This window comes from Erpetoichthys calabaricus, chromosome 12 (assembly GCF_900747795.2).
Source record: "Erpetoichthys calabaricus chromosome 12, fErpCal1.3, whole genome shotgun sequence".
In the NCBI taxonomy this organism is placed as follows: Eukaryota; Metazoa; Chordata; class Cladistia; order Polypteriformes; family Polypteridae; genus Erpetoichthys; species Erpetoichthys calabaricus.
This window is the reverse complement of record NC_041405.2, coordinates 20,681,646-20,696,722: the sequence shown is the minus strand read 5'-3', so window position 1 is coordinate 20,696,722 and position 15,077 is coordinate 20,681,646. Positions and strand designations below refer to the sequence as shown.

The following is a 15,077-nucleotide window of genomic DNA, read 5'->3' as shown; positions in this document are numbered from 1 at the left end:
GTTTCTTAATTAAGAATTACTTTTCACATTTGAAGAAAAAAAAAAAAAAAAAGATTTGTTCTAAAACTGGAGGGAGCTGTACCATTGAATAGACCTAAAGGTTACTTAGGGAAAGGATAAATCGCCATTTGAATCACTGATTGGTGTGATATCTATCTCTCTAACTATCTATCTATCTCAGCTGTGCTGGGGGTCTGAAGGATGAACATTCTTGCACCAACCCTGGAGGCATTCAGATCATGTTAGTGTAGGATAAAATGTGTGTAAGTTGTGTGTAAAACAACTGCCCTTTTATTATTAAGGGCTTGGTACCTTTAACATAATCAAACTGATTGCCAATGGGTATTCTTTCTTCCTGTGAAATCCACATTGTTTCTGATGTTGCTAAATCATAAATCCTCAGGTCGCCTTGACAATGTCTACATACCTAAATGGATTGAGTTGCAGCCATGTGATTGGCTGATTAGATATTTGCGTTAACAAGCAGTTGAACGGGTGTGCTTAATAAAGTGGCCAGTGAGTGTATATGCATTTGCCATGTAAAATCATTTTCTAAAGGTAAGCATTTTGTATAAATGAAAAAAAAATACATATATATCTTGCCCTCAATGGTGCTTTACAATAGAGGTTAAAGGGACATGGGGCACAGTGATTTTTGGTTACCATAAACCTATTTTAAAGTGCAGTAAGTGTACATCTGCTGTACCTGGGTAGCTGCTGAAAGACATTTTGCCAGATGCCATGCATTTGAACAGGTGTACCTAATAAAGTGGCCTGTGTGTGTGAAAATATATATACAGTGCTATGTAAAAAGTTTACGCACCCCTGATTAAAATCAGTACCCATTTATAACTTGCTAAGCTTTTCAGACAGCAACTTCATTTTAGCATACTTAATACCTTGTGGAAACCGCAACATTTCAGTATTGAAATATTTTTTATTAGACCAACAGAACCAATTTAATGTGCATTTAAACATAAATAGGCAAGTGCCTAAATTTTGTCACCTCAAAGGAATACAGTAATCCCTTCTCGATCGCGGGGGTTGTTGCGTTCCAGAACCCCCTGCGAAAGGTGAAAATCCGCGAAGTAAAAACCATATGTTCATATGGTTATTTTTATATATTTTAAACCCTTATAAACTCTCCCACACTATTGTAAACATTTCCCGCACAATTATACAGCATAAACCCTTTGTATTCTCTTAGATATTAGGTAAGATTAATTGAAATTATGTATGTAAACACACTGTTTATATACGGTAAAACCTAAATATTATTTTAAAGATATCAAGCCTCTCCGATGTCCCATATGTTACAGCCATTACGACAGGCAGGCCACCAGCAATAAATACGTACAATGCAAGAAAAATTGTATACTGTAGTATCACTGCACACACATTTTACTGTAAACTATGTACATGTAATAAGTACTGTACGTAGAAAATTAATTGTTACTCACCAACAATGACACGGCAACTTGTCCGATAACGATGAGTTTAATTTTACTGAACAAAGGAGAGCGTTACAGCTCTTCTAAAGGAGCCTCTTCAGGCGACTGTGTAGCACCGCCGTTGTTCTTCTTCTGGCAGTCTTCAATCCAGATCCCTAAAGCAGATTCCATCCGGACTATCACCTTATTACATCCACTTACAACTCGTTTTGCGCCCTGGTTAAAGGACACTGCGGCCATAGATCTTATATTCTTTTCCTCCTTTTTAAATAAAAAAGAACCGTGGACTCATTGATTCCGTAATGGCGTCCTGCAGCGGTGTAGCTGTTTCCTTCCTTCAACATATCCAAAACTTTTACCTTTTCAGAAATCGTTGCCGCTTGGGCACGGCCCCTGAAGCAGTAGCAGGAGCACGTTGATGCTGAATGAGCGAGATGAGACTTCCTGGTTAACGCAGCGGAATTGAATTCTGTGCTCCGTCGCTGAGCCAATCAGCACACAGGAACTTAACTGCGTGCTCTGATTGGGTAGTGTCCCTTGTATGAAATTAACTGGGCAAACCAACTGAGGAAGCATGTATCAGAAGTAAAAAGACCCATTGTCCGCAGAATCCCACGAAGCAGCGAAAAATATATATTTAAATATGCTTACATATAAAATTCGTGATAGAGTGAAGCCGCGAAAGTCTAAGCGCGATATAGCGAGGGATTACTGTAATGCCATCAATATTTAGTCGAACCTCCTTTTGCTGACATGACAGTCTGCAGATGCCTCCTGTAGCCACTGACAAGTCCCTGAATTCTGGCTGGTGGCATTTTGGACAATTCTTCCATATAAAATGCCTCCAGTTCAGTCAGGTTTGATGGCTTCCGAATGTGGACAGCCTGCTTCAAATCAATTCAGGTCTGGAGACTGGGATGGCCATTCTAGCACAATGTACTTGTGCCTCTGCATGAATCCCTTGGTAGGTTTTGAACAGTGCTTTGGATCATTGTCATGCTGAAAAACATTCAACCCCTGTATAACTTCAACTTTGTGACTGACTTTTGAACATTCTTGTCAAGAATCTGCTGATACTGTGATGAATTCATGTGTCCCTAAAATTCAACAACGTTTCCAGTACCTGTGTTAAGCACAGTTCCATAACATGATGGACCCTCCACCAAATTTTACAGTAGGCAGCAAGTTCTCCTGGAATGCACTATTTTTTTGCCATGCATAACGTCTCTGGTTGTGATCAAATAACTCTACTTTGGTCTCATCTGTCCGCAGTATTATTTTTTTTTTTTCCAAAATGTTTCTGGCTTGGCCAGATGCGCTTTTGCATACCTCCTGTGACTCTTCTTGTGGTGAGTACTCAGAAAAGGCTTTTTGCGCATCCCCCTTCCACCAAGCTGTTCCCAGTGCAAAGTGTGCTTGACTGTGGAGTGATGTACAATGACATCAGCAGCAGCCAGTCGTTCTTGTACCTCTCTGGAGGTGGTCAGTGGTTTGTCTGTGACCATTCTAACCAGCCTTCGGCTGTGCCTTTCAGATATTTCTCTTGGCCTACCACATCTTTCCTTCACAAGGACTGTTCCTGTGGCCTTCCATTACCATCTACATTTCTGACTGTGGAGACAGACAGTCCAAACCTTTGTAATAATTTCTTGTACCCTTCTCCTAATTCATAATGACGAATTATCTTAGTTTTTAGGTCAGTAGAGAGTTCTTTAGAGGTTCCCATGTTGCCACTCTCTAAGAGAGAACCCAGGACAAGCACAACTACCAGTTACCTCTGTTAAATAACCTTTTTCATGATTGGTTGCATCTGTCTTTGTAGTTTAAGGTCTAATGAGATAATCAAAGCAATTTTGTGCTGCAGTCTGTCAGCATTAGATGACTAGAGGTCTTCAAATTAATGCAATTAAACAGGTGTCCAAACTTTTGCACGTCCTATTTTTTTACATTTTACTTTATTTCATACAACTCAATAATGCTACACTGAGAATTTTGGTCTTATAAACATCCACTTGTCTACATTTCTCTAGTAAAAACAATGGCATATTGCTGTGATCTTATGCAGATTATGCAAATTATCATGCGACCTCGGAGGGGTGCCCAAACTTGTACAGAGCACTGTATAATAGAGGCAAAGGTCTGTGATACAGTTTGCATATTTGTAGCTGGAAATCCACAAAGGGAGCAAATGAAATCACATATCTTAAAATAGTTTGTTATTCCTAATCTTTTGATTCCTACCAGGAATCATCAACAGAGGAAAATGATTACACTTACATGAACCCAAGCCAATATGTGGTAAATAAATATGGAGGGGACAATAGGTGGGGTTCGGAGGATGTTGGTTATAAGTCTTATTTATTATTTGCATGCTCTTCTTTTTTTAAGCCTGCATTTGCTGGGTTCAGATCCAAATGTCTGTTAATGGCATCTTTGTTGGATAGCCACGTTTCAGCCAGTTCTCTCTGACACTTTTAATATTTGCCCTGAATTTTACTTGCACTGAGCCCCATGTCCGTTTGTGTCCGGTCGAACTTATATGTGTGTAAATCAGAGACACTGATCTTTCTTCTTACTGCACTGTGATGTTCCTGTATACGTGTGGCAAGTGTTTTTCATGTTTGACTTGCGTGTACCGCCGGACATGCATGACATGGATTGCTGTAAACCACATTCCGTGTCTCTGGTGCTGATTTCTTGCTTTTAGCATTTAACTAGGGGGCTCCGCCCCCTGCTCGCTTCGCTCGCCAACCCCTGGCGTTGGGACATGACAAAGAGTGAGATGTATGAATTAGATATAGAATAGTGTGCAGCTTTGGATGATGTGCATAGAAATAACAAATAGAGTGTTTGGCATATATTAATGTTTTATTGAAATATTTCTTTGTATATAACATTAGTAGTAAAGATGGTGTCTTGTCCTTGAATGAGTCTTCCTTGACATGGATCATTTATAATTTTAACTCTAATGCCACTTCATTAAAGACGGGCAGATTGTATCGTCTTGGATCTTGTTCTTTGTCCTTTATCAAGACCAAAGCAATTGTAGTTGCCGCTATACCTTCTGCATTTGCTTTTGTATTTGCCTCCTTTTCAACTTCATGTAGCATTTTTATAGACTTAGCTAATGGGTGATTGTTTATGACATGAGTGACGTTTCTCATTATAAGCTCTGTGCATTGTTTGTTTTCAGGAAGGTTCATGCGTTGATAGATTGCCTCATCTGGATCTAGGATGTAGATTTGTGCATATTTGCGTTGTTGATTTGTTTCAGGGTGCACTGTTCCAATGCGATGCAATATTTGTCCACATATGCGAAAGCAGTATGGGCCATTGCCTTTTGGTGGCCTGATATTTACTCCGGTAGATGCAAAAGCAAATGAACTATTGTAGGATCTAATGCAGTTCATAAAGTTTTTACTTTCAGGCACATCGTTAGTTAGAAGCTTCTTTAGATATTCAGGATATGAATGTAAAGGAGGCAGTCTACTCTGACCTTTTTGACAACAACGTGTAAATTCATTATTTGTATTGCCAGTTGTTTCTTCTGTGAAGTTAAGTGAATGACAATGATTGCAAATGACATTCATTAATCCCAAAGAATTTTCCTCAATAGTGGATTCCTTATTGAAGGCGTTTTCAGCCATTTCGCGTAAGCGTTTAACTGGTGTGTGGCGTTGATGTCCGCGACGGGCATGTTTTGCTTTTTGCGTTTGATTGCCTTTTTGTTGCATGTCCATTATTTGTGACGCGCAATTTTTTTCTTTTTTTTTATTCGCCTCCGCTTTGCGCAAAGTCCGTTTCAGTCTACGCCGTGCATTGTTTGTATCGAGTCTTGTCCGTTTTTGTATGTCGGTCATTTGAGCTTGGTGCTTTTCGCGTCTTGCTTTTTTTTTTTCTGTCAGTTCATTTGCGCGTTGTTCACGTCTCCGTTCATTTATTCTGTCTCTTCGCTCCCTTTTTTGTATGTCTGATACGCGAGCTCTTTCGGTTTGAAATCGTGCTTCTTTCGATGCAGCACTTTGACACGCGCGCTGAATGTGTCTACGTGCATTGTGTCGGTCCATTTGGGCATGTTCCCGTTATCCTTTCCGAATCGTTTTGTACCCGTGACCGTGTATTCATGACTTGTTTCTTTCTCAGCATACGAAATATGGATAAGTAATAAGGAGGATCGCACTCACTGTTAATATGTATCCTTTTCTGCAGTTGAACGCTTAATAGTGCTTTATTGAAAGGACATCCACCTATGCTGACACCTATGCCGACACCTATGCTGCCTAGTGTGAAGGTGTCGACGTTCACTTTAGAATATGTGGCTTTGGGTGTCACTTCTTATGGATGTGTGGGGGGGATTGTTGTTGCGCGAGCGTCTTCTTTGTTTTTGTGTTCCTGTGTCTTGTTTGAATCACCCTCTTTGTGTGTGTCCCGTCCCTTGCTTGTAGGGTCTGTGGGGTGGTTTTGTGTTCTTTTTTTTTGTCTTCCATGGTCTTGTTGAATCCCCCTCTTGGTGTGTGTCCCGTCCCGTCCCGTGCCTGTAGGGTGGGGGGGGGTGTGTGGTCGTGCCTTGCTGTTGTGCGCTCGTATGTTCTTTTTTTTTGGTGTGTCTAGTTTCGTGTGCAATGTGTTTCGTGCGTTCCCCGCGTTTGACTACTTTTTTATGTGCCTTTTCCTTTTTTCGGTGCGTGCTCACTCCTTGTTTCTGTGGTCTTGTCTGCCACTCGCGGCCCCTCATCCACCTTTGTCGCCCTCTTTTGTCCGCCTTTCTCCGACTCTCGCGGACTCTTTTTGCGCCTGCGCCTCTCGCGGACCCTCATCTGCCTCTCTCGCCCTCTTTTGTCCGCCTTTCTCGGCTCCTCAGCCGACTCTCGCGGACTCTTTTTGCGCCTGCGCAGTACGTCTTTTTGCAGCTACGGCCCATGTCCGGATGTGCCTGCGTCCATCATCCGGTTTAGCATTCTCGGTTAGTAATATGGATAGGTTACAAAGCTTACATAGGAGACACCAGAGAGCCCAGCAAACAGTCAACTCCAACCTGTCTTCCCCTATCCCTATCATCACAGGGTGTCAGAAGGTGCAGCACATATCCTGTCCAGAGCTGGCATCAAAGTAGCTGTAATAAAAAAAGTTTTCTCTGTAACAGGAGAAGGGATGAAATAAAGGAGTAAGAGGGGGGGGGGGGGTTGGTCGCTTCAGTGCAAAACCAGCTACAAAGACTGGAATGTTTGGGATGATAGCGAAAGAATGTTCAAAAACTTGCTTCTCATAAAGAGTTTCAGAATGTTATGGGAATACAGTCAAGGCCATGTACTTGTTTTTCACTTTGAGGGGCTTCATTGCAAGCAACGCTTGTTATTGTGTGTCTTCTGATACTAGGCACCATCTCAGTGAGGGCCAAGTAGAAGAAAAACAATACTGCGTCCCGTGGAAGGGTGTGTGCTGAAACTGATCACTTCTGTATACACTGCTTACACGTAAGCCATTTTGGGTAAGGACACTCAATTAGTATATAAGGGAAGGTTCCGCCCTCAGTTTCTTCGGAAGCTCAACCGTGGGGAACGTGCACACCGCCCGGTATTGGACCAGGCTCACGAGTTGATCCTCTGACGAGACTGACACGCGGGCTCCCTCAGTCTACTGGTCTAGGATGATGGCTCTGGGTCTTTTGATATTACTGTAAGTATAGTATAATTCACATATCTGTATTACTGTAAGTCAATAGTATAATTCACATATCTGTATTACTGTAAGTCAATAGTATAAATCATATATCTTTATATATATTACTGTAAGTCAATAGTACAATTCCTATATCTGCATGTATATTGCTATTATATTGTATGTAACTGATATTATATTTGAACAAGTAAACAATTGAAGTATTGGACCTTTCCTCTCTGATTCTTGCCTGCTTATTTTCTGTTAAAACCTTTGAACCATTTTCCCAAACTAAAACAGTAGCGCACAAGCCTATATACATGTTTTGCTCAGTCCTTATTCATCAAGTATCTTAGAATTAATCCTAGGAATTACACTAAAAGTCTGCCTAGGATAAGAATTTGTCCTACTCTAGAGTAGGACATGAGAAATCGTTAGGAAGCATCCTACATGCGCTATCAGTAAGGAGAGGTGGTGCACGTTTTATGTTTATGTTGTTTATTATCTGTATCAATCTGCCATTGTTACAAAACTAAGTAATGAGTTCTATTGCATTTTCAGCTGGTCATTACATGTTCTCAGATGTTCTCTGATTGATACTAAGAGGGAAACTAATAATCATACTTTCAAAAAGTATAAGAATCCTGCTGTATGGTTTGTTATTTATTGCAGTTGGAAGATCCAGTACTGAATGATGGCAACTCCATGGACTTGGATGACTTGCAGCTGTTTGGTGGATACAGCCCAGATCACCTGGACAACAGTGGAGAAGAAACTCAGGGGAAAAATGATAGCGAAGAAGGAACAGGGGCACAGCCTTTGTTTAGAACAGAGGTTTCAAGTGGAAAGGTTAAAGGACTCCGAGGGTCAAATAATGAACCTGGTAAGTGGATGTAGTGTTTGCACTTGTAAATAAATGAGTTAAGATGACATTAACCCTTAAACTGCCACATACTTGGGGGTTAATGCACCCCTGGACGCCAAATATTTTTTTGCTGCACTTTTTAAGTAAACGTCACAAATCACAAAGAAAAAGTGACATTTAAATGGAACACATTTTTTTCATGCAAAGAGCATCACAATTACTGCAACACACTGATCATTTTACACACTGCCGATGAACTGTAAAAACTTTTAAAAAAAAAAAACAAAACTACTGCAATATGTACAAGCTGCAAGTGACGCCATTGATGAGGTTCAGTAAATCACTGAGCCAACTGCACTTGAACTGGCTGCACGCAAACACACAGAGGTAAACGCTGATGCTGGCAGGCTAGTCTAGTGCAGTGGCTGAATCCCAGGGACAGTGATGCTGCGGTGCTGCAGGGGGCTACAGTGGTCATGAACTGGCAGCTCTGCAAGTGTACGGCATGGACTGATTAGCTCCGGCGTGCTGGCAGATTGCACTGGGAAGTGACTGTAGCCGGTTGCGTGTACGTTGCCAAATATACTTGGCTCTGGTGTGCTGGCAAATTGTGTTGGGAACCGACTATAGCTGATTCTGTCAGTTTAAGGGTTAATAGAAAGCTTCTATAATAAGCGAGAGTGAAGTCCATGTCTACCACTAAAGTACGAGCATTATTACCTATTACATTTACTATTATGCTCAGCAATGGACCATTTAAGCTAATCTATATGTACTGTAAATTCACGCATCAGCTACAGTGTTAAAACTCCTGCTCCGTATTGTGTGGGTTGCCAAAACAACTGTGACACATCAAAGCATGAACTCCACAAGACCTCTGAAGGTGCCCTGTGGTATCTGGTACCAAGATGTTAACAGCAGATCCTTTTTAAGTCTTGTGAGATGAGGACTAGGTGAACCAGTCCTGTTTTCCAGCATGTCATAGATGCTCAATCGTACCAAGATATGGGGAATTTTAAGACCAAGTTAACACCATGAACTCTTTGTCATGTTCCTCAAACCAGTCTTGTACATTTTTTGAAGTGTGGCAAGGATGCATTATCCTGCTGAAATACCCCACTGCCAATGGGTAATGCTGTTGTTATGAAGGGATGTACATAGACTGAAACAGACTTTAGGTAGGTGGTATGTGTTCAAGTAATATCCACATAAATGCCAGGATCCAAGGCTTCCCAGCAGAACATTGTCCCAAACATCACACTGCCTCCACTGGCTTGCCCTCTTCCCGTAGTGCCATCTGCTACGATCGCTTCCCAAGGTAAATGATTACCACACACCTTGCTGTCCATGTGATCTAAATGAAAATATGATTCTCTAGAACAGGTCTCTTTCTTCCATTGCTCCATGGTCCAATTTTGACGCTCACATGACCATTGTAGGCGTTTAGGCTGCAGGGTGTAGCGCGACCCCTCTGTCCAGTCTGTAGGTGCACAGCCCCATACTCGGCAAGCTGCAATGCACTGTGTGTTCTGACAACCTTCTCTCCTGACCAGCATTATGTTTTTCAGCAATTTTTGCTACAGTAGCTCTTCTGTGGGATTGGACCAGACTAGTGTTCACAACAGTGAGGCTTGGGTGCCCATGATCCTGTCACTGGTTCACTGGTTGTCCTTCCTTGCACCACTTTTGGTCAATACTAACCACTGCATAAGATCTGCTGTTTTAAGTAATCCTTTGATCCAGTTATCTATCGCATCACAATTTGGCCTAAGTCGGTCTCTCAGATCCTTATGCTTGCCCTTTTTTCCTGCTTCTAACAAATTACCTTCAAGAACTGCCTGTTCACTTGCTGCCTAATACTGTATATCCCACCTCTTGACAGGTGCCATTGTAACAATGTTATTCAGTATCAATGATTATATATTATATATGTCAATGATTATATATATTAAGTATCAATAATTATACCAATTTCAATGTTCTTCACTGTTTTTAATATTGTGGCTAATTAGCGTGTTATTACAGTGTTCTTTAAGGTGTAATGAGCATTACAAAATTAGCACAAGTTTGTATTTGTGAATTTCCCATTGGGATTAATAAAGTATCTATCTATCTATCCTGCCTACTATACTAAAATTAATATCTATCTATCTATCTGTCTATCTGTCTATCTACACAAGACAATATAGTGCAAATAGTTGTCAAGATGGTAGTACATAACAATTGGGGAAGCAATTTCCAGGTAGGAAAGTCGTGTGTTTGACCGTTAAGGTGAAATAAATTTTGTTTTTTTCTTTATTCTCAATAGAGATAAAGCACAAGAATGTGATCTACTTGTATTATTTAATAGAATATTTTCTTCTTAAGATGTTGACCAGTAAAGCCAGATATTCAGAACAAGGCAGATGTTTTCTCCTCAAGTCAGGCTGTTAATTCACCATACCTCCTGCTCCTTCTTCCATATTACTTTCTGCAGTTGACAGCACAATCCACAATCTAGCTGCCAAAGTTACTAGACCAAATTACCACTCTAACAATAAAATATGTCTCTAGAATTTAAAGATAATTCAAGCAGCAGGTTACCTCTAAATATGTATACCTCTTATCTATTGAACCAGCATCATAGACTCATCCTGCGTTCGTGTCCCATGCTTTTTAGAAATAAGATAAGTTAGGAAAGTTCAAGCAACTTTGAATGGGGCAAAGTAATTGGAGAAAAATGAAGGCCAATCATTAAAGTGGGGTCTTGTTCAAAAAGCGGACGTCATCTCCTTCTTGTTGTTTGTTTGTTTGTTTGTTTGTTTGTTAGTTTTAGACTGGCCTACCCCTACTACAGACTTAAGGTTCGTGGGGGTAAGGCCAGGTACACCAGGGTCCCCAATCTTAAAAATTTTGAGTAGGTGTCTAATCTTAAAATAGTGTAAGGGTGCCTTATCTTAAAAACAATTGGTGTTTTTGGCGTCCACTTTCTGAACAAGAGTCATTAAAGTGCACAGTACAAAAGAATCCTGGTAACTTGAGTTATCTTCATCTTTGCAGTATTACCTCCAATGTGTATATGATTTGTGATATGAATTGAGTGAATATTTATGGAAAAATAGAAAATACCACATTGAGAAAGGAATCTGTGGTTTTCACTTTACTTGCGTGACCATAATCAAACAAGTCACTTTGTATCCTGTGATCGTGTCTGTTTGAACTGTTCACATCTCTCACTCTGCACATCACTGGATTCACATTTCTTTCCTATAAAATGAAAGGGATTACTTGAATATTTTTTTTTGCTTTCTAATTGTTGGTAATATTTACAGTTTATATTGATAACCTGATTATATTGCCAACTAGTGCAAGGAATGAACAGATCCTGGTTGGAACTATTCAATGACAGGATACACTCATGAATACATTGTAGTATGCCAAGTAAGAGCAACCAGTTAATATTTGGGAGGTGGAATGAAAAGTACAGAAGTTGCAGAACATAAAAATTCCACAAATTCTGAATTTCAACCAAGGTAGCAGCATTAACCACTACACTGCCATGCCGTTCTCATATTATTACTATTAATAATAATATTAATCTCCTTCTGGTGAAGATAGGGAAGCCTGGACTGTTAAGCTTGGCATGTTGCCTCCTCAGTCCTCTCCAAAAAAAAAAAAATACAAAGTGATGTGGTGATCTAATAGAAATTAAATGATTGTAGTAAAATATTGAGTTTACTGCATATGAATTTTAATTGTAAACCTACAGTGAAATTTTTCTCTCAGTTGATAAGATGCCCTTCCTTCTTGTTAAACGAATTCTGTTCCTTTGTAACCAGATGTTACTTCTCCAGAAAATGTTTGTTCTTATTGTGTGCCTGCAGTCGTGCGGTTGATGTTGTTATGATCAATTAAATGATGACACCACTGAAGTAGTTTCAGTCTTGATGTAGCCCCTGACATCCTTTTATATTATACTTGTTAAAACACTAGTATCAATATATTAGATAATCACCATAACTGGATTTTTCCTATACCAAATCTTTATTAAGTAAATGTACAAATACAATTCACAATAGATCAAGCAAAACCATGAAACCGTCAATACATTATAAAAATATCCATCCCACAGTGGTCAATGCACCCAAAAGCCCTAAAGAGAAGAAGTTAATCAAGAAGGAGAGAAGACACAGCTGCACATTGGAGAAACTATGTGGACATTAAGTAAATCTCCCATCAAAGCGAGGCCAGTAATAGATCTGTATTTAAGCAGTCTGGGCATGTAAAAGTACTGTGCGTTATGTGCATAAAAATCTTCATTAGCAGACTGACACAAAGAGAATATGGCAAAGCAAAGTAACATATAGAGATCCTTCATAATGAATACTACTTCTTCTTTCGGCTGCTCCCATTAGGGGTTGCCACAGCGGATCATCTTCTTCCATATCTTCCTGACCTCTCCATCTTGTTCTGTCACACCCATCACCTGCATGTCCTCTCACCGCATCCATAAACCTTCTCTTAGGCCTTCCTCTTTTTGTCTTCCCTGGCAGCTCTATCATTAACATCCCTTTCGTAATATAGATAGATAGATAGATAGATAGATACTTTATTAATCCCGATGGGAATATATTCAGCATCACTCCTCTGCGCATGTCCAAACCAACGCAATCTCACCTCTCTGACTTTGTCTCCCAACCGTCCAACCTGAGCTGACCCTCTAATGTCCTCATTTCTAATTCTATCCATCCTTGTCACACCCAATGCAAATCTTAGCATCTTTAACTGTGTCACCTCCAGCTCTGTCTCCTGCTTTCTGGTCAGTGCCACCGTCTCCAACCCATATAACATAGCTGGTCTCACTACCGTCCTGTAGACCTTCCCTTTCACTCTTGCTGATATCACAAATCATTCCTGACACTCTTCTCCACCCATTCCACCCTGCCTGCACTCTCTTTTTTCACTTCTCTTCCACAATCCCCATTACTCTGTACTGTTGATCCCAAGTATTTACAGTGCATCCGGAAAGTATTCACAGCGCATCACTTTTTCCACATTTTGTTATGTTACAGCCTTATTCCAAAATGGATTAAATTCATTTTTTTCCTCAGAATTCTACACACAACACCCCATAATGATAACGTGAACAAAACTTTACTTGAGGTTTTTGTAAATTTATTAAAAATAAAAAATTGAGAAAGCACATGTACATAAGTATTCACAGCCTTTGCCATGAAGCTCAAAATTGAGCTCAGGTGCATCCTGTTTCCCCTGATCATCCTTGAGATGTTTCTGCAGCTTAATTGGAGTCCACCTGTGGTAAATTCAGTTGATTGGACATGATTTGGAAAGGCACACACCTGTCTATATAAGGTCCCACAGTTGACAGTTCATGTCAGACCACAAACCAAGCATGAAGTCAAAGGAATTGTCTGTAGACCTCCGAGACAGGATTGTCTCGAGGCACAAATCTGGGGAAGGTTACAGAAAAATGTCTGCTGCTTTGAAGGTCCCAATGAGCACAGTGGCCTCCATCATCCGTAAGTGGAAGAAGTTCGAAACCACCAGGACTCTTCTTAGAGCTGGCCGGCCATCTAAACCGAGTGATTGGGGGAGAAGGGCCTTAGTCAGGGAGGTGACCAAGAACCCGATGGTCACTCAGTCAGAGCTCCAGAGGTCCTCTGTGGAGAGAGGAGAACCTTCCAGAAGGACAACCATCTCTACAGCAATCCACCAATCAGGCCTGTATGGTAGAGTGGCCAGACGGAAGCCACTCCTTAGTAAAAGGCACATGGCAGCCCGCCTGGAGTTTGTCAAAAGGCACCTGAAGGACTCTCGGACCATGAGAAAGAAAATTCTTTGGTCTGATGAGACAAAGATTGAACTCTTGGGTGTGAATACCAGGCGTCAGGTTTGGAGGAAACCATGCACCGCTCATCACCAGGCCAATACCATCCCTACAGTGAAGCATGGTGGTGTAGCATCATGCTGTGGGGATGTTTTTCAGCGGCAGGGACTGGGAGACTAGTCAGGATAAAGGGAAAGATGACTGCAGCAATGTACAGAGACATCCTGGATGAAAACCTGCTCCAAAGCGCTCTTGAGCTCAGACTGGGGCGACGGTTCATCTTTCAGCAGGACAATGACCCTAAGCACACAGCCAATATATCAAAGGAGTGGCTTCAGGACAACTCTGTGAATGTCCTTGAGTGGCCCAGCCAGAGCCCAGACTTGAATCCAATGGAACATCTCTGGAGAGATCTTAAAATGGCTGTGCACCGACGCTTCCCATCCAACCTGATGGAGCTTGAGAGGTGCTGCAAAGAGGAATGGGCGAAACTGGCCAAGGATAGGTGTGCCAAGCTTGTGGCATCATATTCAAAAAGACTTGAGGCTGTAATTACTGCCAAAGGTGCATCGACAAAGTATTGAGCAAAGGCTGTGAATACTTATGTACATGGGATTTCTCAGTTTTTAATAAATTTGCAAAAACCTCAAATAATCTTTTTTCACGTTGTCATTATGGGGTGTTGTGTGTAGAATTCTGAGGAAAAAAATGAATTTAATCCATTTTGGAATGAGGCTGTAACATAACAAAATGTGGAAAAAGTGTTGCGCTGTGAATACTTTCCGGATGCACTGTATGTCAAACTTATGTCTTATACATTTCATGATATTGCAGTATATTTCAAAATGTAACAAAATCACCTCATAAAAGAATTCAACAGCACTTAGGTGGAAGTTAATCTGCAATATCAAAAAAGGAAGCTGTTTTGTGACATCTTAAAATGCATTTAAAATAACTTTATATTGTATATATCTGAAGATGAAATTCATATATTCTTATACAATTTTAAAGGTATCTTAAAATGTATTTCAGATATCATGAAATCATATTTGATGTGTCTTAGAAAATTTAATAAACGGAGGAAAAATTCAGTTCCTCACAGGTGGCGCAGTGGTAGTGCTGCTGCTTTGCAGTAAGGAGACTGTGGAAGATTGTGGGTTCGCTTCCCGGTTCCTCCCTGTGTGGATAGCGCTTTGAGTACTGAGAAAAGCGCTATATAAATGTAATGAATTATTATTATTTTTATTATTATCTGAATTTTGAGTGAATATAAAGT

General features: G+C 40.6%; 1 protein-coding gene across 3 annotated transcripts in view; it reads left to right on the top strand.

Moving 5' to 3' along the window:
• l3mbtl2 (L3MBTL histone methyl-lysine binding protein 2) overlaps positions 1-15,077 on the top strand; it is an 88,091-nt gene that overhangs the window by 26,112 nt on the left and 46,902 nt on the right. For all 3 annotated transcript variants that reach the window (XM_051934776.1, XM_028815167.2, XM_051934777.1), the window contains exon 2: positions 7,782-7,992. In XM_051934776.1, the coding sequence (XP_051790736.1) occupies positions 7,782-7,992 (211 nt within the window). The remainder of the gene's footprint in view (positions 1-7,781; positions 7,993-15,077) is intronic.